Below are 24,299 nucleotides of genomic sequence, written 5' to 3'. Positions count from 1 at the left end.
TCCAATTGCCGCTTAAAGGTCACCAATGATTCTGACTCTGCCAATCATGCTAATGATTGTCAATCTCTGTCATTCTAATTCTATCAAGACTATGAAATTGTCCACCACATTTGAAAGCAAGGAGAAAGTAAGGGAAGGAAAAATCAAATGGAAATACAGTAGAACCACCCCCATATCCACGGAATCAGTTTCCGTGGTTTACTGTAGGCCTGAAAATATTACTTGGAACATTCCAGAAATAATTCTAGGAGGTTGCCGGGGAGATAAAATTTCCCATTTAAATGATGGAGTTCACTCCACGGTTTTAGGCATTCACGGTAGGCCTTGGAACGTATCCCCCACAGATACAGGGTGAAAAAAATGCAGTTACTTGTGGAAAAAGAGCCAGATAGTAACTTCAGGTGTGAAATCTAACTGCATGTTAAATTCACTGTCATAGTACAAGATAAAAAAAAACTAGCTTATGTGTGTTAGAGGGTCTGCAGACTAAGCTGTACATGTAACACTGACACGACTGAAATCACACACATATACATCGTGTTTAGCTTTCACCATCAACCAAACAACAGCAGTCGAGCCTGGGATTTGTACTCTGTCATCCATTCAGAAAAATCAATACAATGCACATTCGCCTTCTGGCCATAGTTAATGCCCATACAAAGTGGTTTGTCCTCCTATTTAATAGGATAAATAATTCATTCAAAAATCTCTCATCACTGCAGATATGACTTTGAGATAATGTTCAAGAACTGTACAATCTTATTTGCCCTGGGTTGCTGCAATCAGATGCGAGATTTAGCTTCTCCTCATAATTGGACTCAACTTATAATCTTTCTCAATATCTATTCATAGATCTACAGTGGGAAATTCTCTGCATTCATTTCTGTTGACCTTTTTGTAATTTGAAACAAAAATACCAGTCCTATGGTGTTAAACCATGATCCAGAGGAACCACTGTACTCTCAGTGACAAAAAGGTCATAGATTCATCGTCGCTCCAAGAGATTTGAATGCATAGCTAAAGTGGACACTCTCAATGCAATGGAAGGTGCGCTGCACACTCAGGGGTCACAATTTAGGTGGGATATTAACTCAAGGCTCTCTATATCCTTTCAAGTGTATGCAAAATATCTCACTAACATTTTAGTAAACGTCAGGTTAGTTCTGTGTCCCAGACCATAATTCGCCCCAAACCAACATCTAAAATAGATGCTCTAAACAAGTATCTCATTACCGTATGCAAATGGTCACCATGGGTCCAACATTATAAGTATTTATAGAACTTAAGTATTTAATTGGTTGTAAAGCACTTCAGGATGTCATGTGATCATTAAAAGGTGTCATATAAATGAAACTTTTCCTTTCTATTATTTCTAGGTGATGTCAGGTGGTGACTTGCTCCCAGAGTGGGGTCTCTTTAGTGTACATGAATGTAAACTTCTTCCCCCTTCTCCTCCAAAGGGAAAAAAAATTATTAAAAGAATGGCTACCACTCAACAGAAAATTTTGGAAAGAAACTTGATCAACTTCAGAACAAAATCTAACACCATAAGGTGCCCATTCCAAAATCCGGTAGATCAGCCATGAACCTTCAAACCCCGATGTGTGAAGTGGAGTTTGTGAACAGAATAAAAATCTTCTGGAACAAGCAAAGCGATCAGTCTCAAATACCTGCGTGACATGGAAGGAAAATTTCAAATGGAACTGAAGAAGCCCCCATGCCAATTTGACAAAAAATTAATATGGGTCCACATGGTCAAATTTGACACCACACAAACAGACACCACCACTTAACACTGTCCCTATTTAGCACAAGCATTCATTCATGATGCTGACCACGCTCCTGTCCCATAGACATGAAATGCAATTGCAGCATTTGCTTATAGCCTACAAACTTGCTGAGTTTGGTCTACTAAACTTATAGTTCAAATCAGTATTTACTTCATCCATACACATCTAAGAAAAAGACACTGCAGGGTTTTCAAACAATTTCAATCAGCTGTTTACACCTTGGCTCAAGTCTGGGTAAGGTATTTGACTCAAATACAGAATGCTAGAGAAACTCAGGAGTTTTGGCAGCATCTGTGGAAAGGAAAATGGCGTTAATGTTTTGAGCTTGATATGAGTTTTAAAAAGCAGCGTTGTGCTTTAAAGAAAGAAATTGACTTGCATTTTCCAATAATGTATTTCATTCTCTAGTCAGTCACAAGTTATGGACTTGGTTGGCTTGACCATTCCTAGTTTGCTTCAAAAAGGTCGGGGTCCGCATTGCCATAGGTGAGCTCAAATAAACAGAGATAGAATGATTCTTCAGTCAGTACAATGTAAGAGCTGAAAGTACACCTCAGTTTTACTGGATAGAAATTTTAACCCCAGTGACTCAGAAAAAAAAACAGAAAAACATGGCCAAGTTTGATTGATAATTTGGACAAGAGACGTGAATTTAAGCTGTTAACCATGCAATTGCAGCCCTTGCCAAGGTTTGCACGTTTTGAAAGTTCTGCTGAGTAGTATGTGTCATGTTGTGCCAGTGAATTCTGAACAAAAAGGTAGATTGGCAGGGCCATGAAATAGTCAGCAATCATCTATTTACATTTTAATTTGCATGTTATGCACAATTCGATCATTAATCTGCGATGAACAAGTGCCACTTTTTAAGAATTTGTTCCCATGTACATTCACAACTCCTTTGTGAATAAGTTACAATTTGTTACTAAACTTACTTACAATAACAAAACAGCAGACCATCTGAAAGAGAGATCAAGCACAAAAGCCTGCAATAGAGAACTTAAAATCATCTCCTCCCTTCCATCTGGACAAACAGTTATGGTACAATTGTGAAGAGGAGACACACCCATACATCACTATGATTTTCTAAAATCAGCAAATTATTCTTTGACATATAGTAACCTAGGATAACCACAATGAATCATCAAGTGATCGTAGCTTCAGAGGATAATTGGTCACTGTAGAAAACCCACTGCAAGTTAGCACCGTGAGGATGACAATTGTTTTTTTATTTTAAATATTTGAATCTGTATTCACTTCATCTGTTAAGTAACTACTGTAAGTGAAAAGGAAATCACAGCTCAGGACACTACAAGACTTCCCTCCCAGTAACTCTAAAATGTTTCCAATGCTCTGAGAGAGAGATGTTCTATTGCATCATCATAAAAGTTTTACTAGCTAAACTGAAGTTAAAATAAAACTACATATGCACGGTTAACTGGGTCAGGATCCAAAGGAAATGTTCAAACTCAGAATTCAAAGAAATCATGAGTAATTTTGTCCAGATTTCTCAAAGTCACTGCTTAAAAGTGGCCTCTTCCACTGAGCCCAGTTGTCTGTAGACAAGGGAGAGGAAATAAACAAATACGGTGTAGAAGAATGTTACTTAGGTACTCTCAGTGCTGTACTGAATTCAATTATAAAATGTTTGATCAGCGAACAAGCATAAACAAACATATTGAATGAATGGTTCTTTAAGACACTCCTTTAAATCTGACACCTTCAACAGCTTTTGCTCACAGGTTGCATGTTCTATGTCAGATTATGTTTGCTACATGCCTGTGAAATACTTGTGATATTTTACTATGTTCAAGGCACTATATAAATGCAAAACACTGTTATTGGAGTGAACGCAAGTCCAAAAGTCTCAACCAGAAATTCAATGTGCTTTATTTTATGTAAATGTGCCAATCAAATATTTTATAATTAAATGTAATACAGCAGGAGAATCTAAATATTTTTCTACTCTGCATTGCACCTATTCCCTCTCACTTGTCCATGCACAACTGAGGAACTTTATGTTAGAGGGGTTTCAGTTTGTCTAGTGCTGTTAATTTTAGTGTTGGAGAGAGATTTTAAAGAGGAATGTTGCATTGGTAAGGAGTTCCAAGTCAAGATCAATTTGCGCTGCTGAACGTGGGACTCAGACTCCTCTTTAATATCTCTCTCCAACAGTTAGGGAGATCTCATTAACTTATTAAATATTTTGCCTCGGACAGTACTGGTGTTTTCTGACAATCTGTCTTCCTGCAGCTCAAGACATCAACTTGAAGATTTTGTTGTCAATAAAGAAATGAGATGTGATACAGGTAAGTGGTGCCACTTCATGTGGCCATGAAGGAAGCTGATAACTTTACAGAAAACTAACACTATATTTCAAGTTTAACATTTTCAGTAAAGACAAAAATGCCATTTAACCTAAAGTTCCATCGAAACCCACAACTGCCAGGGGATCCAACTGCTCGATTGATTTCAGCATTTCAATCTTTATTTTGATACACAGTAAACAACTTGCAATTAGATACTGTAGCACCTTTAATGTAGAAAAACACTTCATAGGGTAGTTCATTGGAATGTAACTTCACAAAATTTTAACACAAAGCCAAAGAAGTTGTTATTAGGAAGGTGACTAAAATGTTCAAAACAAATTGAGAAGTTTCAGGAGAAAATTCCAGTGGGAGAGACCTAGACTGTTGAATACACAGCTGTTGAAAGTGGGGTGAAAGGACTGTGATATACAAAGTGAAAGATTGCAGTAGTTTAAGGTTGCAGGACTGGAAGAGGCAGGGAAGGGGGAGGTGATGGAGAGTTCTGAATGTGAGACCATTCCAAATATGAAATGTCTCCATTAATTGGTTCTCTATTAATCTATCATTAATATTAGGAGGGACAAGTGGGAAAGCAAAAGCACTTGTTTCTATTTCCTCATGAAAATAATTCAAACATCAGATCAATCTTATTACTTCAATGTTAACAAGTCCCTCAAACCATTGCACACATTGAGTCAGATCATATAATCGTTAAGGTTTCCTACGTCTGGAGTTCACCTGTCCCCTTTTCCTTCCCCAGTTATTCTGACATTTAGAAAAATCACACAGAAGATGGTGATACAGCAGCAGAAAGCTGACAATGTTAAGATTTGGAGATGCCAGTGTTGGACTGGGGTGTACAAAGTTAAAAATCACAACACCAGGTTATAGTCCAACAGGTTTAATTGGAAGCACACTAGCTTTCGGAGCGACGCTCCTTCATCAGGTGATAATGGACGGCTCGATCGTAACATAGAATTTATAGCAAAAATTTACAGTGTGATGTACCTGAAATTATACATTGAAAAATTGATTGTCTGTTAAGCCTTTCATCTGTTAGAATACAGTGATAGTTTCACTTTTGTGTAAATCACAAAAAAGATTTGAAACTATCACTGTATTCTAACAGATGAAAGGCTTAACAGACAATCAATTTTTCAATGTATAATTTCAGTTACATCACACTATAAATTTTTGCTATAAATTCTGTGTTACGATCGAGCCCTCCATTATCACCTGATGAAGGAGCGTCGCTCCGAAAGCTAGTGTGCTTCCAATTAAACCTGTTGGACTATAACCTGGTGTTGTGTGACAATTTTAAGGGGTGCCTTTAAATTTAAAAAGAGAAGACACATATCTGAATGAGTTTACAATTAAATTATACTGAATTCACACAAAATCCATTATATCATGATGTATTATAAATTGTGATTATTAGGCTCCAAAAGATCAGTAATCCCAACAGAGGCAGAAAAATCCCATGGCACCCACCTTGAACAGAGCGTAACTCCCTCTTTATTCATTTCATTCAAATGACTCCACAAATTACCCTCCCATCTAACGAAAGCTCTTGTTAAATAAACAAAATCACCTCATTGCCCCTTTACTTATTCCCTTTAGTTAACGGAGTTGAAGCATAATATTTTCTGGGCATTTTAACAGGGAAAAGAACTAGCACATGTAAGCTTCCTGAACAGTAATTAACAAAGCCAACTTACCCACAAGTACTACAGTGTTATAAATTAATTCTAGGAGCTTTGCATTCTCAGTTCATCTTGAAAAAGTGTAGATAATGAAACACCTTTTCAAATTTTTAAATCAGACAACTTGATATTGGAGAAGAGCAAGTTTCTCTTCAGGTCATCTTTAAATTTAATGTGTTTCATTCCTGATTAATGTCTTAACTTTGGGCATGAAACATTAAAGTGGGATTCCAAACTATGATCCAATGCTGCAGACCGCATGGAGCTAGACTGGATTGACAACAGTGGGTAGAGCTCGTTTACACATATTCACTGATAGTTTCTCCCATGACAGAACAAATTAAATAAAGTCTGCCTGTGGCTAATTTTCAATTGAGATTTTCTTTCCACACAGATATCAACTTTACTTCGTACTGCATGTAAAATTGTTGGCTGAACTAGGGAAAAGTACATCACAAAACCAGCTTGAAGTCCCACGTTGAAGCATCAGATGAATATGGTTCACTGGTCATTAAGTACATTAAGTTGAATGGACAAACTCTTCCCTTAACTTGTAGTTGGATCAATAGAATTTCCAGAACATGTGTAACACAATAAAGTTGACTCAATTAAAATATATGTCATTCCCATATGTAACATATTTCATATTCTAAAACCAGCTGAATGGAAATGATTTGCAAAATGCTTGTCTGGGAAAATTCCATTTGAAACCCTATATACCGGCTAACACTGGTCTACTTTGTTTAATACACCACTACCAAAAAAAGCTCACAATTTTTAAATGTCAATGAGAAATAAAAATGAACACAGATTCCAATATGTAATGACTTTTCACAATAACCAAGTCACAGTTGTGTAGTGAAGTGCTGGAATAGATTATGTACTTCTGTATTGGAGTGGGACACAAAATACTCGAGCCTGCCAATCTGATTCCAATTCTACATGCCATTGGTTTAATGGTCAATTTTCAACTTACTAGTACATTTGCTGTAATGTGCTGTATACAATGCTCTTGGATCCAGTCATTTCTGATTTGCTCACTCCATTTGTGCACAATTGTTGGGTACATGGACACAGATTAAGTGGTTGATTGGCACTGACACAAGAAACGTTGCAAAATCTATTGGGTTCTACAACAACTTGAAAATAATTTTATGTTGAGGTGATATGACCCTTGTACATACATGCAAGAAGAGACCCCCACATAAAGACTCAAGTATTTTTGACACTTAGTAACAAACCACAACTTCTCGCCTGCTGTTCAGTTTCTGAAGTTACTTTACTTGTCAAAAAGGATCTGAATACCGTTACTTCTAACACCACATTTCTGTCACAATTAGGTTTTTTAGTGGAATAGTCATTAGAAAGAAGAGGCCTGCAATAATATTACACCTTTCACATTGTCAGGATATCCTAAGTTGATACACAGTCAATGAAATGTTTTTGAAGTGCATTGACTTTTCTGATGGGAAACGTGGCAGCCAATTTTCACACAGTAGATACCACAAGCAGCAATGAGCAGACAATGTGAACAGAAGAATCAACTTTGTAATACTCTACATTATAAATTTTTTAAACTTCATAAAAAATGAATATCAACAGCACAAGCATGTGCAGGAGTCAAGATCGATTCATACTTGCTGCACTTCATTAAACTAATGAGCTCCAGACTTCAATCCACAAAAAACACTACTATTTTCACCATACACCAGTCCAACATTTAGGGCAGAACGTTGTGTTGTGAACTGTTCAGATCTGCCAACTTTTCCCTGTTGCCAAAGACCTCTCAGCAAACAGTTCGCTTTAACCAGATTTAGTGCCAACATTGTGAAACAGGCTGGGAAAAACATCGTCATCTGGCAACCTCCATTACACTGGAACAATGAAAAGCTTTCTGTTGCTGAAAGTGAAATTACGCTAGCGATTAAACTTCAGACAGTTTCCACTTTTGGTTAAACCTTTATGTAATGGCAGTTCAACATACAGATTTATGCACAGCCTAAAAGGGTTGTGAAGGGGAGTAGTCTTCAGGGAGAAGCTGCTGGTCTTGGAGGCACTTTCTCAGTCTGCACAATCTTTTTTTTCCACACAAACAGGAACAGGAGTCAGTCATTTACCTCCTTACACCTGCTCTGTCATTCAGTTAGATTATTGCTAATTTGCACCAGATCTCCAAAAGGCGCCTTTGGGCTCTATATAATTTAAATCATTTACTGAACAAAATTCATTCAAAAGCTGCAACTGACTTATCATCACATTCCCTTTTGAGGAATAATGTGTCAAGTTGCTATTAGACTTTCTAAGACACAAAAGTGTTTCCCAATTTCTCTTCAGAGTGGCCTAGCTCTAATTTTTAGATGTTTCTTTTTCCTGGATTTCCACATCAGATGAACTAGTTATTTTCCTAACAAGTCCTTTTTACATTTTAAGCACCTCAATCAGACTAAATTTATTTTTATCCTCAAAAGGAGTTTACATAACTTCTTGCCTTAATTTAACTCATAATGTAAACTCTACTAACCTTTAGATAAAATAAATCTATACAGGACACCTTCCAAGGCTAATATTGGTTAATGCGCCAAAAGGGAAACTACACTTAACAGGGGATCTGACAGTGACCCTACAGAGCTGAAGTTCCTCTACTCTACATTCCAGCCTCCTTCAATTAGTCATTAGCCTTTTTATACTCCTCTTCATGGTCACCTCCTGATTTTCACTACACCAATTTAAATGCATTCTCTTTGTAATTCACCACCTTACCTGATATATTTATGCTTAAATAAAACAAAGAACTGCAGATGCTGGAAATCTGAGAAATTACTGGAGAAACTCAGTATGTCTGGCAGCATCTGTGGGGAGAAAACAGAGTTAACATTTCAAATCCACTGAACCTTCTTCAGAATTGAACACTACTAATGCTTAAGTTGCTTTTTGATTTTCAGCTAAGCACAGTCAAGCTCCAGACCTCAGCCAGTGGGGCAACCCTGCAGGAACAACAAGGTTTCTGTATCAAACCAGCTCTTTCAAATAGCTGCCTTAAAGAAACTGGCAAGCTTAACTTTGCAGTTGTCCTCCCATTACACATGACAAAACAAGTCAGGACACAACAACATGGGCATGTACTTTGTGCTATATAAAAGGGAACCGTATTGATGAAGGAAGGAGAATTTGCATTAAACAAGCTAGTCAGGTATGATGGATAATTGGTATGTGATGATCCAAGTAAAATCATTCAAATGTTGAGCATCAGATTTGGCAGCAGTGTCTGCCACACCCCTCAAAGCAGGCAACTAGTTTGAAATGGTCTAAGTGACCAGACTCCCTTCAGTTGCTTCAGCAGAGTACCATTAGGAAGCTAGTTTCTTGACAATTAAATCTCAAGCACAAGTCTGTTTAAATATCACTTTCATGTCACTGGGCATTAAACTTCAGGGTCAGAAAGATTCTGGTTTAGATTAAGGCTCATTCAGCCCCCTGAAGTGACTGAAAATAAATAACTAAATACACATTTATTTTTTAAAAAGGAGATTGACAGTTGCAGCTAAGGTGACGCTGCTTTTTTGTGGGGTGAGTAAACAAAGCCATACAAACACTACAAGAGATAACATTTATTGTATAATTTACGCCTTCATATAATTTTCTTTACAACCTCTGAACTGAGAAATGACTTACACACTAACAAAAGCATGCAGAACTTGTCATGCTAATGCAGCTCCCCTCTCTCCCAATCCCTTCAAAAAAATCCCAACATAGCAGCTCCATTGTGTTTATGCACACATGACTGATACGTTGCAAGCATAAGTAAAGTTTATATTGCAGCATTTTTCATAAGGTATTGGTCCTGTCATTCATTCTCAAAGCTAAAACATCATGAGTTGCATTAACTTGCAGCTTTCAATGAACATGCAAAATCATCCCACATTTACGATCCATCCATTTTCAGTGGGCTACCAATTCTGGTCAAGTAGTTCATTGTATGGCCTCCAGCCTCCAATGCCCTGCCCCATACTCCCACCATTAACGGTCTACCAGATCATAGGCCGCATGGTGGCTCACAGCACAGGGACCTGGGTTCAATTCCACCCTCAGGTGACTGGGTGGAGGTTGCACATTTCCACTCATGTCTGCATTGGTTTCCTCTGGGTGCTTTGGTTTCCTCCACAGTCCAAAGATGTGCAGGTTACATGGTTAGGCCATGGGATGCAGGCTTACAGGGATAGGGTAGGGGAGTGGGTGTGGATAGGATGCTCTTCAAAGAGTTGGTGTGGACTCAATGGGCTGAATGACCGGCTCTCACACTGTAGGGATTCTATGATATCCTACCTGGTGCAGTGCTTACACATGTCAATAGGAAAACAGAAATCCCATTCACCATTCCAGTGAATAGGTCTTGATAACTAGCCTTAGAGCTTTTAATCTCCCACCTAATATCATGTTTAATGTCTCGATAATTTTCCTCCTGGACTATATATAGCATTGCCAAGGGACCTTATGTTCAAATCCTAATGAGGGCAAGTTAATCCCACAGGACTGATGATCAATGATCAGCTAATTACTCTTTGTGTGCATGTCCTGTTTGTGCAGTATGTTGCTTTTCTGGTGTACATGACCTGTTTGTTGCACTGTCTGGTCCCATTAGAGTTCCTGCACGGTTTTTAGTTGTGACATCTTAAAGAGATTGCTAGTCAGGCACAGCCGATTTATTCCCCGTGGGATCAGAACTCAATGGTTGTGCAGCCATACACCTGCACAGCTTAGAAGGAACACCAAACATAGTGGAGAAGCAGTGGCATGGTTGTAAAGTCACTGAACTAATATTTCTGAACCTCAAGGGACATTGATTCAAATCTCACTGTGCTCAACGCTGAAATTTGAGCACTATTAAAAAGCTAAGAGACAAACCAAAAGCTTTCCTAATGGTAACTATGTTAAATAAAATCCATCTGATTCATTAATGCCCTTTAAGGAAAGAAATCTGCCAATCTCATCTGGTCTGGCGTACATGTGACTCAAAATCCACAGCAATGAAGTTGACCCTGCGCAATTAGGGTTGGCAATAAATACCAGCTTAACCAGTGATGCCCACATCCTATGAAATGAATAATAAAACAAATCTATAACAGGATGAATCAGCATAACCCTCAAACCAAGAGACCAACTCGGTTTAGTGAAAATTCCAAAAGGATGTTCCAACAGGCAAACCTAAAATTAGGTGTCAAATTGGTAAAGCTACAATGCAGGATTAGATGCAGGCTAAAACAACAGAGTAGAATAGAGAGAGCAAAGCCGAGGTACATCCTGTATAGAAGCAGCAGCATAAATCCAATTGGCTAATTTCCCATCAGTCCTCTCATCAACACAATAATGCAAGGGGTCACTGCCAATGCTATCAAGTGAGAATTATCCAGCAGTAGCCTGCTCACTGCTGCAGATTGGTTCTGCCAATGCTACTTCACTCCTGGACTCATTACAACCTTGACCCAGACAAAAGAAAGCTGAATCCTAGAGGTGAGGTCAGAGTGATGACCCTCAAGGTTGCTGTCCTAGGCCTAACCATATTCAGTTCTTTCATAATGACATTCTCTCCATCACAAGGTCAGAAGTGGGGATGTTTGCTGATGATTGCACAACGTTCAGCACCATTCACAGCTCCTCAGGTACTGAAGCAGCTCATATCCTCCCATACCAACACTGAAACAAATTCTTGCCTGGGCAAGGAATATTCATGCCACACAAGTTCCAGGGGGCAAGAACCATTTCTAACAAAAGAGAATCTAACCATCTCTCCTCAATAGTTAATTCTCTTTCATCTACCTTTTCTCCCACTCTCATCTGAGAGTTCAGGTATAGACTTCCATTGGATCGGTCTGTTGCTCATGGGCAAAGTACAGCAGTGGTTTACTGTCACTTACTGCAGGACAGCTGACTAGGAAGCTTTTCCACTCTTACCACCCGCCAACAGGCAAACTGGAAGGTTTTACAGACTGATAATCAACATGCTTGGCCACATTACAAATATATCTTTTATGGTCAAAGGGATCATAGAATCCCTACTGTGTGGAAGCAGGCCTTTCAGCTCACCAGGTCCACAATGACCATCCAAACAGAAGCCCACCCAGACCCAACCCACTACCCTATCCCTGTAACCCTGCATTTCCCTCAATTAATCCACCTAGTCTGCCTAGGCAGTACAGTGCCTCAGTGGTTAGCAGTGCTGCCTCACAGCACCAGGGACCTGGGCTCGATTCCAGCCTCGGGCAACGGTCCGTGTGGAGTTTGCACATTCTCCCTGTATCGGTGTGGGTTTCCTCTGGGTGCTCCGGTTTCCTCCCACTGTCCAAAAATGTGCAGGCTGGGAGAACTGGCCATGCTAAATTGCCCATAGTGTTTGGGGATGTTTAGGCTAGGTGCATTATTCAGGGTAAATAAAGGGTAGGGGAATGGGTCTGGGTGGGTTACTCTTCGGAAGGTCGGTGTAGAGTTATTAGGCCAAAAGGGTCTGTCTCCACACTCTAGGGATTCTAATTATAATTCCTGGACACTTTGGGCAGTTTAGCATGGCCAATCCACCTGGCCAGCACACCTTCAAACTGTTGGAGGAAACTAGAGCACCAGAGGTTTCCCACACGGACTCAGAGGAGAATGTGCAAACTCCACACAGAGAGTGGAATCGAACCAAGGTCCCTGGTGCTTTGAGGCAGCAGTGCTAACCACTGAGCCACCTTGCTGCCGTAAAGGTCCTGACATGGGCTTTGAACCTGGAGCTTCGGGCACAGAGGTAGGAAAACTACCACTGTGTAATCGGACTCTCTTAATGGCAATTCCCCACAGTCAACCTCCTGTGAGTTAACATTGATCAGAAGTTGAGTTGGACCAGGCATACAAATACTGTGGCTACAAAAGCAGGGCAAAAGCTAGGAATCCTGCAGCGAGTAATGCAACTCTTCTCTTCCCAAAGGCTGTCCACCAATTGCAAGGCACAAGTCAGGAGCGTGATGGTGCACTTATCTTGAGGTATGGCTGCACCAAACTCAAGACATTTGACAGCATGCAAGACAAAGAGGCCCACTTAATCACCCCATCCATCATGCTACACCATGGATGCACAGTGGCAGCAGTCTGCACCATTTACAAGTAGTAACTCACCAAGGCTCCTTCTACAGCACTTGCTAAATCATGACATCAAAAGAAGAAAAATAAGGCAACAGATTGGTGGTGGTGGTTGGGGTGGGGTGGGGTGGAGGGGTGGTGTCATTATCATGTACGTTCCCCACTAAGTCATATACCATCCTGAATTGGAACTGCTTCACCATTCCTTCATTATCACTGGGCCAAAAATCCTTTCCTAACAACACTCCAGGGCTACCTACAGTCAATGCAATGTAACTGGTTAAAGAGGCAGTCCAACAGTATCTACTCAGGGGAAACTATGGATGGCACAATCTTGAAATTAGAGTTATGCTAATCTGGACTGATGTAGGAACTATTTCTTCACAAAGGGGAGAGGATACCTAGATCTCCAGAACTGCCTCACTGAGACTGGCTCAATTTCCATTTTCAACACTGAAATTGAGAAGATCTAAAGTTTTTAAGGATTATGAAAGAAAGTTGGGTGGATAAAATTATTAGAAAGCTAAGTGTGACCTAATGAAAGGCAGAACAGGTTCACAAGGGTGAATGGTTTACTCTTGCTCTGGACTTTGTACCACTGATCCAGACGCAAGGAATGGTGTCCATTTCTGACTCCACAATGTGCCTGGAAAATCCTTTAGCTGCCTGAAACTGGCTGGGTTGAGAGTCCAAGTGAATTCTGAAATGGGAGCTTACACTCTGAAGACATCATACCCACCAGAAGGAATGCAGAACAAGGACAGCCACCCCCTTTTGATTCGGCTGAGGGTGAGTGAGGAAGAGAGGAATTCAGTACAAGTTTGCTTTATCAAAAGTTAAATCTTCCTCATAGCCCCTACTGTTGAACTTGGTTCACATTCAACTAAGAGAAAATACAAAAATGGGCAATGTCAGTTTTCAACATTCTTTTTAATTGCAAGCAAATAGCCGAACAACTGCAATCTACAGCCCAGCCGAATGCTCGGTGATTTGGTGACTCAACCAATTGTATATTACTGTACATTGAACTGCACCATTTCAGAAATGCAATGAATGAAATATACAAAAAACATTTCCTGGAAGGCTGCCAATGGAAAATAAGCTCATTAAAACCACAAGCCTTAGACAAGCCAAATGGTTTTAAGCGTCTAAGAAAACAAACACAAGCAAGACATCTCAAAATATTGGAGGAGAGGACCATGCATGGAGTCTTTGAAAACCAAATAGAAAAGACCATGAAATCAAAGCTCACCTATTCTCCAGAAGGCTCATGCACACCACCTCTCTCACCCCAGGGTTATTGGCCTTTTCGATGGAGCAGTCCTGCAGATTCCAAGTGGCCACCCTTAGGACACGCTCACCATCTCTCAGTCCGCTAAAACCCTCCACATTTGGCCGGGTTGAAATGATCTGAGTTGGCCCACCAGGAGGAAGGTCCAGGTCCTCACTCTGCAGGCTGAGCGAAGTGGGGCTAGGCCGAGGCTTGGCTGTGAAATCAATACCGCCATTGGCCGTGTGGGTGGACGTGGGCCGTGAACATTCTGCGACAATGCGAGGCCGGACTGCATTTAAGAGCGAGGAGCTGACAGATGTTACTTTCAGCAGGTCATCAACTGTTTCGAATGGTCCACACTCTTTCCGGTAACTCACAATACCTCGTGCAATCCTGTCACTGATCCCCTGCAGGTTCATCAACTGGGCCACTGTAGCAGTGTTAACATTGATCCTACTGGCAGAGGAGAGCGTTTCAGAGTAGGGATCCTTCCGCGTGGAGCTGGGCGAGTGCTGAGCCGAGCCAATGCTTTTACTGTTCGTCACACAGATCTCCAGCTTAACCTGCTCCAGCCTGGCAGCACCGATGCCACTCACCAGTGCCAAATCCTCAACTTTTTTAAACCCGCCAATACACTCCCGGTACTCCACAATGTTCTGGGCCACCATCCGGTTAACCCCTGGGAGGGTCATAAGCTCCTCTTCAGTGGCTGTATTGATGTTGAGTCGCTCCTGATTCACCAGGATATTGCTGAAGTTACATGCTGCACTGAACTTGCGATTCTGGCCTATCTCCAATGGATCTTTGGGGATTGAACGGTGGCAGCCTAGGTTTCCTCCCATTGTTAATCAAACATGAGCACCAAAATTCCGAAATAAAAGTCATTCACACTCTCTCTCTCTCTCTCTGTGCAATTAATAGCCGCTCTCATGCAGGGCTTTGAGACTCAACGGTCACATTTGTCTGCGTCTACTCGTGATACTACTACAAACAAGAAAGTACTTTTGTCCTGTAGTTACCCCAAGCAGCACGATCAGTTCCAAGCTAACCACACAGTGCACATTAGACTCCTCAAGACAGTTAATGCACTCTCTTTCAAATTCCACTTCCTCCACAGCAGCGTGTTTGTTTCTCAATAAGCCGCTTATATCCTTATTGCGTTAGGCTGCTGATCCAGAGATGTAAAGCAGGCACTGTGCCAGCTCTGCTGTCAAATCACTGTGCAGTATTAGCCTCACTCATAAATGCCCATCATTTCAAGTAGGTGGAGCTCAGTGCCTCCAGTTGACAAATCATAATAGCTCCAGGGCCAGTCACATGGTATCAGATCTGGTTACAGAGTGCAGATTTTCACAACCAAACAACAGGAGCTTTGCTGTTAAGACACAGAGTTTCTGCACCGTTCTATGAATCCCTTAGCCGTTGATGTTTCTTAAAATCCTCACCCAGTGACAGCCATTCAAACCATGCCTTCCTTCACTTTCCAAGATGAACTGTAATTGCTGTTTTCATTCGAACTTAGCTGGTATGTTGGGGGAGCGGAGCAGCTTCCTGGCCTCTGTAAAAACAGACAGGAGCCAGTTAATGTCCTGCAGCTACAGCATGTGCAGATTCAGACCTAATGAAACTTAATCTCGGCTAAAATGGGACCAAGTGCATTACTTTCATGTGAAGAATCACAGACCTGAAACAGCCTCTTCGAATCTCCCCATTCTCAGAACTCTCTCTATATCACAATAACTTTAATTGCAATTAATAAAGGTTTGAGTTCAGATCACTAACAATGAGTATTTTTAGTGAAATTTGCAAATACCTATCATCATGCATTAACTGGTTGAAATGCCACATCACCAATCTTTGATAATCTTACAAGTGAGAGAAATGAAGCATTTGCCAAAATTTATTCAGCAATATAAAGTACAGTTGAAAAATAAAGAACAACAAACACTCACTTAAAGTTGCAGTTGCATTCCTGAAAACCGTAAATTTAAGTGAAACAACCTAAGTAAATTAGGTTTTTATATTATAACCAGTGTTAAAACTGGAGTTCAGGTCAGTCGGATCTACCTCCACAGAAAAAAAGTTAAAATGTTATCCTTGGTAAGCTGAAGTAATTTTACACTTTTACATTTTGATGTGGTAAATAACAAACACTGAAACAAAATACATTTTAAAAATATATATTAAAAATACTCCTGGAGTACTGTGTGCAGTTCTGGTCAGCCAGTTATAGGAAGGATATTATTAAACTGGAGAGAGTTCAGAAAAGATTTACCAGGATGTTGGTAAGAACGGAGGGTTTGAGATATAAAAATAGACTGGAAAGACTAGGACCTTTTTCACTGAAGCGGAGGAGGTACAGCAGTAACCTTATTGAAGTTTATAAAATCATGAGGGGCATAGAAAAAAAAAGAACGACAACAGGCTTTTCCCTCAGGTGGGAGAGTTTAAAAGTACGGGGCATATTTTAAGGTGAGAGGAAGAAGATTTAAAAAGGACCTGAGGGGCAAACTTTTTTTTTTACAGAAAGTGGTTGTGTGTGGAATGAACTGCCAGAGAAAGGTACAGTTACAAAATTTGAAAGACATTTGGATAACTTCATGAATAGGAAAGGTTATGGAGAGATATGGGCCAAATGCAGGAAAGTGGGACTAGTTTAGTTTGGGAACACAGTCAGACTGGTTGGAACAAAGGACCTGTTTCCATGCCGTGTGATTCTATGACTCTGTAACCTTTTATCTTACTGACCATCCAAACTGCAGCCTCTGCTGCTCCAAGGCTCACTCTCTCACCTATTCATCTCGTCCAACCTCCCACATCTTGACTTTGCCACTTGCCATGTCCTGCTCAGAACCGTCACTGTGAGTGAGGCAGCAGCAACAGCTACATGACAACCTGGGGACACAAGATCAGGGATTATTGCAGCTCAGTCTTTCAGCATGCTTTAGACCTGTCACAACCTCACAGCTCTGGCTTTAGATCAGACCAGATCTGGGCCTCTGTCCTTCCACGAATGGTCAGTATCAGAGCTTTGGGACTGTGTAAGTGCAGGTCTCTATAGTGCAGAAGCATGGATAGCCTCACTGCTGTCATCTATCTGGGGTCCCAGCATAGTGAGCGTTCGGGAGAGGGAAGCGGTGAGCAACAGAGTCAGAGTCAGAGAGCCGAGGTTTCACTGATGGGTAGAAGGGTCAGTTTGGGGGGTGGGAGAAGCCATACAAAGGGTCAGTGACCAGAGGTAACACAGACTGCTTCAAACAGCATTAACTGGGTCTCACAGCCTGACATCATACTGCCATGAAATGGCTCAGAACAAAATCATGCAACAGGCTTCATTAACTGACCAATAGTGAAAGGAACAATGCAAAACAGGGTAACATTAAAGAAAAAGGTACTTAGCATGGGTGCTCAACCAAACAAAACATAAAATAGGATCTTAACTCCTCGATCGACAAACAATTCCCCATAGCTATCACTATTCAGACAACTTTAAGGTGTAACAGCATCACTTACTCCAATGCTTTTTAAAATTATTTTGTGGGATGGGGGGTGGGGGTGCCACTAGCACAAGCAGCAAAATTGCCAACGCTACCTTATCCTTAAAGAGGTGATGATGAGCTAGCTTCTTGAACATCTTCAGTACATCTGGTGCAAGTATGCCCATATTGCTATTAAGGAAGTTTCAGCAGCTTTGCCATGATAGTGAAGAAATGGCAACATAATTGCAAGGCATGATGGCATGCAGTTTAGAGGGGAACTTCAAAATCATTGCCTTCCTTTGCATCTGCTGACCTTCTCTTTCTGAATAGTTGGAATTGCACATTTGATTTTCTCTTGTTGGAGATAGGTACCACCTGACACTTGAATGGCTTGAAAATTACAAGCCATTTATCAGCTCAAGCCTGACTGTTGTCCAGATCTTCCTGCACATTGGCCCTAATTGCTCCTGTATCTGAAGAGCCATTATTGAGACTAATCATTGGATAATAATTAGCAAATGTCTCCACTCCTGACATGCTGTGGCAAGGCAGGTTGTTGAGAAAGCAATTGAACATGATTAGGGCTAAACACTAGCCTGAGGAACTCCTGCAAAGTTCTAGGTCTGAAATGAGTGATCTCCACTAACCACAATCATCTTTCTTGTGCTAGGTATGACTCCAATCAGTACAGAACTTTCATTCTGATTCGCACTGACTTCAATTTTACCAGGGCACCTTGACACAATATTCAGAAGTGCTGCCTTGATGTTAAGGGCAATCACTCTCACCTCAGTTCAGAATTATATATTTTATGGTTTGTTGCAAATCTTGGATGTCTGACTTATCTCAGAGCAATGCAAAGGTGACACTAGTTAGTTTCTTTTAAATCTACAATTGGGCAATTAACATTGCTTTAAAACACCTCAGAACATGTAGGATCCAGTACACAAATGGATTCAGCCAGAACCTAGTCTTTTCTCTGAGAAGGTTCTCTGTTCTAATTAGCTCTCCCCTTCTACCCAAAGGCTTTAGCAATCCAGCACGGTTGCATTGATTAGAGAACAGACAAATGGAATCAAACAAGATCAATCAAACCATTGAACACTACACTCAGTTCTTTAGCCTTCTTGGACCAAAGCTGCAATAAGGTCAGGCATTGAGAGGCCCTGGAAGAATCCAAACTGTGCAACAGTGGGCAGGTTATTTGACATGTAAGTGCTGTTTGAGTGCACTGTAGATGACACCATCCATCACTTTGTTGATGACTGAGTGGACGCCGAAGGGCAATTATTTGCCAGATTGGAGTTCATTGATCTTTTGAGGCCTAAGTAAAGCTGGAAATTTTCCATAATTCCATAAATTTTGGGTAGATGTTAACATTTTAGCTGTAGGACATGGCTATGTGTACATGTAATTATGGGGCACAATCTTCAGCACTATCGCCCAAATATTGCTGAAGCCCATAGTCTTTGTAATAACCATTCTGCCTTCAGCCATTTCTTGACAGCACTTAGAATGAATTAAATTGTATGAAATTTGGCATCTGCCGTTCTGAGGACTTCAAGACAAAACGTTGGATCAAACAGTACTTGTTGAAGATGGGTTGCAAACCCCTCAGCCTTGTCTTTTGGCTCCTTCATCATTAAGAATATGGACAATCTTCTCGTTAGCCATTTAATTGTCTAGCACCATTCAGGGCTGCCTTTAATCCAAACTGCTCCTTTTTCCCAGATCCTGGATGTCTACAAGAGAGATCTCAGCGATTCTCCAAAGTTAATGCATTTCTGTCAATCCACAACACACGTTTACACAAACAAAAACAGGAATTGCTGAAAAAAAACCTCAGCAGGTCTGGCAACATAATTAACATTTTGGGTCCCTTCTTCAGAACATTGTTACACAATCATGCATAAATAATAAAATTGTTTTCTGCAAAAATGACTCAGCTTTCCTTAGATAACTAGTATGTTTTCAGAAAAGAAGACAGGACCCCAGGGAGTGTGCTACAGTATGCATGGGATTTCCCCTTTTTTGTAAGATTTGAAAACCACGGTTAAGAATTGTAAACAATGTTGGCAAGCCTAAGTAAAAATCTATCCACGTATACAAACATACAATGCTCGTTTTACAGAACGTTTTAAAAATGACCAACTCCATTGTCAACTTCAGTATGACAAAAATTGGCAAATAAAGGTTTGAGTCTAATTATAGCAGGAGAGGTCATTTTTATCCCCAAAATGTATACTATATTCATAAAATTGTGGAAGCACATAATATAATGTTAAAATGAATCGTTATGTAAAGTGAAAACCACATCAGTTCTTTGACATTACAGGTTATGTTTACAATGTACTTAAATTTAATGCCAAATATTCTCTGGTGTGTAAAACAGGTTGTTTTAACAGGTTGCAAACCCTTTGAGCACTCTTGACAGAAGGGGCCTTAGAAAGTCGCCTTTTTTCCCATGAGCCTCAGCAGCAGCTGCACCAAGCTGTATGTAATCACCATTGTTACGTTCAGGAGGTCATACCCACAACCATCCATCCAAGGAAATTCAAGCAAATCTCATGCCAGTTTCTGAGAGGTTCCTATCACTCATTTACATAGTAGTACAGCTCACATTGGTACCTGGCTTTATGCAAATAATGTGCTAGTATGTATCTAACCTGCTTAAACATAATTAACTTTTACATAGCCTCCATTTAACTCACACTCTTATTGTTTTTACACAATTCAAATTTCACTCCTTTCGAATGCTGCTTTCTTTTTTAAATTACTGTGTTATTTATTCAGCAACTCCGCCAAATTACACATCATCTATTGGTATAATCCTCGTCTTCCAGGATGATCCATCTTGCATCTGATCATTTTCTTCTCATTGATATATTTGGCACAGAATTTTCCCAATCTTTTAAAAATACTAAGATTCACCCCACGGAACCCTTTGCAGCTTTCCTTATTACACTAAGTGGCCCTTTCAAACTTTTCCTGCAATTCACTGAGTGCGCAACTGATCTGTAACATTACTCCATTTCGCCCACTTTGTTCCCTATTCTTAATACATTCTTCAGTCAGTACCGTCTATAACCTCTACTTAACCACAGCATTTGAAAACTGAAAGCAGTCTCCATTTTTATACTGCACGGTAAACATTTATTGACCAACTTTGCAATTTTCCTTTTTGAAAATATCCCAATGATCTATAATCCAGGGCTCCAAGTTCTCTTTCTAACTTGTTTTCATAGCTGAAGTCAAACATTGAAGTATCATTATGTTACAATGCCATATGGTACACCTTCATTGTGACCAAAAATTGTTCAATTAGCTTCTTGCAACATCCACATGAACATTAAAAGTCATTATCCTTTTTTTTGTTGTCCCTTTCCGACGCTGACCCAACATGCAAAGGAAGACCTGAGTAAACATTCAGTTAAGTGTTCGTGTTCTGTCTAGTGATGACAGGGCAGATTAGACTGAAGTTCTGAAAATCAAAACAAAGTCCTCCAATCGATTTTCTATTTAGTTTTGGAATATTCTTGCAGATAGGATTGAGATTTATTTCCAACCTCTTGTTGCCTCTGTGAACATAGTGCATCCTTTTTCTTCCTGAACTGCTGCAGTCTACGTAGTGAAGGTGTTCCTTTCAGGTGTGTTTTAGGATTCTACAACTTAAATTATATAGTGCCATTAATGTGGAAAATATCCCAAGCAGCTTCACAGAGACAATGACACCCTCCTGATATTGTGTATTTCAGAGCAACGGTTGTTAGTTCAGCTTCTGCATTCCAGAATATAATTAGGATCAGTTGTCTGTAATCAGCCGCAGCGGCAAAGGCAAAGAAAGGCATTCTCTTCTGACTACTTCCCCATTTTATGAGATGAAAAGGAACATAGTAGTTTTTGCACTTTTTGCTTCGACCTTACATTAACATATAGACATATTCTAGTTGAATGGAGAGGACAAATGGGATAACATTCTCACACTTGATGAAGATGCTCCATTGGTAAAAAGGAAGCCCACAGATTTGCAGATGAGCATATTGAGGAATCACAAGAGTCAGAGAATCCCTATAGTGCAGATAGAAGCCATTTGGCCCATCAAGTTTGCACTGATCCTCTGAAGAGTGCCCCATCCAGACCACATCCTCATAAACTATTCCCATAACCCTGCATTTATCATGTTCACATCTCTGGAGACTATGGAGCAAGTTAGAATAGTTAATCCACCTAACCTGCACATCTTTGGACTGTGGGAGGAAAGACCATGTGGTGCTGGAAAAGCACAGCATCAGAGGAGCTGGAGAGTCGACATTTTGAGTGTAAGCTCTTCATCAGGAATGTAGAGTGGCCCAGGGGGCTGAGAGATAAAGAGGAGGGGGGATGGGGCTGGGGCAGCAGGAAGGTAGCTGGGAATGCGATAGGTAGATGAAGGTGATAGTGGGAGTGGACGGTGGAGCGGATAGGTGGGAAAGATGATGGGCAGGTAGCACAGATCAAGAGGGCAGTACCAAGTTGGAGGGTTGGATCTGGGATAAGGAGGGGGAGGGGAGATGAGGAAACTGGTGAAATCCACATTGATCCCATGTGGTTGGAGGGTCCCCAAGGTAGAAGATGAGGCATTCTTCCTCCAGGCATCAGGTGGCTAAAATCTGGCGGAGGCGGCGGCCCAGGACCTACATGTCCTTGGCGGAGTGGGAGGGGAAGTTGAAGTGTTCTGCAGAGACTATTCCCTCCATAACTCCCTTGTTAGGTCCATGCACCCCACCAACCCATCCTATATTCCCGGCACCTGCCCCTGCACCTGCAAGCAGTGTAAAACCTGTCCCTACACCTCCCCCTCATTTCTATCCAAGGCCCCAAATAATCTTTCCATATCTGGCAGAGATTTTTCTCCACCTTCACAAACGTCATCTACTGTATCCGTTGCTCCAAATGTGGTCTCCTCTACACTGGGGAGACAGGACGCCAACTTGCCGAATGTTCCAGAGAACATCTCTGGGACACACACTCTGAACAACCCCACCACCCTGTGGCTGACCACTTCAATTCCCCTTCCCAGTACACCAAGGACAGGCAAGTCCTGGGGCTCCTCCACCACCAGATTCTAACCACCTGACACCTGAAGGAAGAACGCCTCATCTTCTGCCTTGGGATCCTCCAACCACACAGGATCAATGTGGATTTCACCAATTTCCTCATCTCCCCTCCTCTCACCTTATCCCAGATCGAACACTTCATCTTGGCACCGCCCTGTTGAACTGTCCTACCGGTCCATCTTCTTTCCCACCTATCTGCTCCACTCTCTGCTCTGACCTGTCACCATCTCCCACCACCTGCATCTACCTATCTCATTCCCAGATCCCTTCCCCTCAACCCCACCTCCCTCCCATTTATCTCTCAGCCCCCTTGGGCTTGCCCACATTCCTGGTGAAGAGCTTATCCTCGAAACGTCAACTCTCCTGCTCCGCAGATTCTGCATAACCTGCTGTGCTTTTCCAGCACCACACTTTATGACTCTGATCTCCAGCATCTGCAGTCCTCACTTTCTCCCTGTGAGAGGAAACCAGAGCACCTGGAAGAAACCTATGCAGACATGGAGACAAATGTGTAAGCTCCACAGAGAAGTAGCCCAGGCAGCAATGCTAACCATTGAGTGACTGTGCAGTCAAGTAGTTATCAGATTTGGCAGCATCTGTGGAGAGTTGGCATTTCTGTTGTGACCTCTCATTAGAAGAAGTTACAGATCCGAAACGTTAACACTTTTTTTCTCTCTACAGATGCTGTTTTAATTTCAGACTTTCAGCATCTGCAATATTTTGCTTTTATGTCTCAAGAATGTATGCTAACTGCTGTGTCTAGAAGGTAATAGAAGAGATCGTTCTTGTTGGCATGTATGATATTAAAATTTGTACAGGTCGTTCTCCTATAATGTGTTTCATCAACACAATTTGGCTGTAATGTGATTGGTGAATTGGTGAACGGATTTTCTACAACATGAACTCCCATTGGCTATTACACGATTCCATCCTGGCACTAGGTGGCGCAGTGGACTAGATTCCGTGTCGGCATCACATGGTCAGTTGGCTCACACGCTTTTGGCTCAAGAGCTTTGTGAAAGGCACAGTGATGCGCTCAGTAATTTTAGGTCCTGTTATTTTGCAAATCTCACTGTGTTTTCCATGAATATGGAAGGACCAAGTTGCAAGAATGTTGACAGGAAGCATCCAAGTGAAAGAAATCACGGGTGGTGACTGTAAAAGGAAGGCGATAACACTTGAACAGAAGCTAGATGTTATAAAGTGTTTTGAGCATAATTGAGGGGCATGAAATATTGTGCATGCAACAGGAATAAAGGAGTCTGTGTTACATACCATTAGGGACAATGCGGATAGAATTAAAGCAAGCTGCATTGCTGGAACAAGTCTGAGCGCTAGCAAGTCTGTGAGATCACAAGCAAAGGAACTTGAGGAGATGGAGCGGCTTCTAAGTGCATGGATACAAGATCAATCAAAAAAAGCAATCTGGGACCACCTTTCTCACCATAAAACAGAAAACCTTATCAATTTATGACGACCCAAGGGAAACAAGAGGTGAATATCTGCAGATGTGCCTGTCTTTAGTGCTAGTAGTGGCTGGAT

The 24,299-nt window shown here is 41.0% G+C and overlaps 1 protein-coding gene across 4 annotated transcripts in view; it reads right to left on the bottom strand.

Moving 5' to 3' along the window:
• The window catches only part of LOC140465081 (endonuclease/exonuclease/phosphatase family domain-containing protein 1-like), a 155,262-nt gene that overhangs the window by 86,704 nt on the left and 44,259 nt on the right, over window positions 1-24,299 (bottom strand). For all 4 annotated transcript variants that reach the window (XM_072560933.1, XM_072560937.1, XM_072560935.1 and 1 more), the window contains one exon: window positions 14,162-15,740. In XM_072560933.1, the coding sequence (XP_072417034.1) occupies window positions 14,162-15,024 (863 nt within the window). In that variant the 5' untranslated portion in view covers window positions 15,025-15,740. The remainder of the gene's footprint in view (window positions 1-14,161; window positions 15,741-24,299) is intronic.

This window comes from Chiloscyllium punctatum, chromosome 41 (assembly GCF_047496795.1).
Source record: "Chiloscyllium punctatum isolate Juve2018m chromosome 41, sChiPun1.3, whole genome shotgun sequence".
Taxonomy (NCBI): Eukaryota; Metazoa; Chordata; class Chondrichthyes; order Orectolobiformes; family Hemiscylliidae; genus Chiloscyllium; species Chiloscyllium punctatum.
This window is presented reverse-complemented; position numbering and strand designations above follow the sequence as displayed.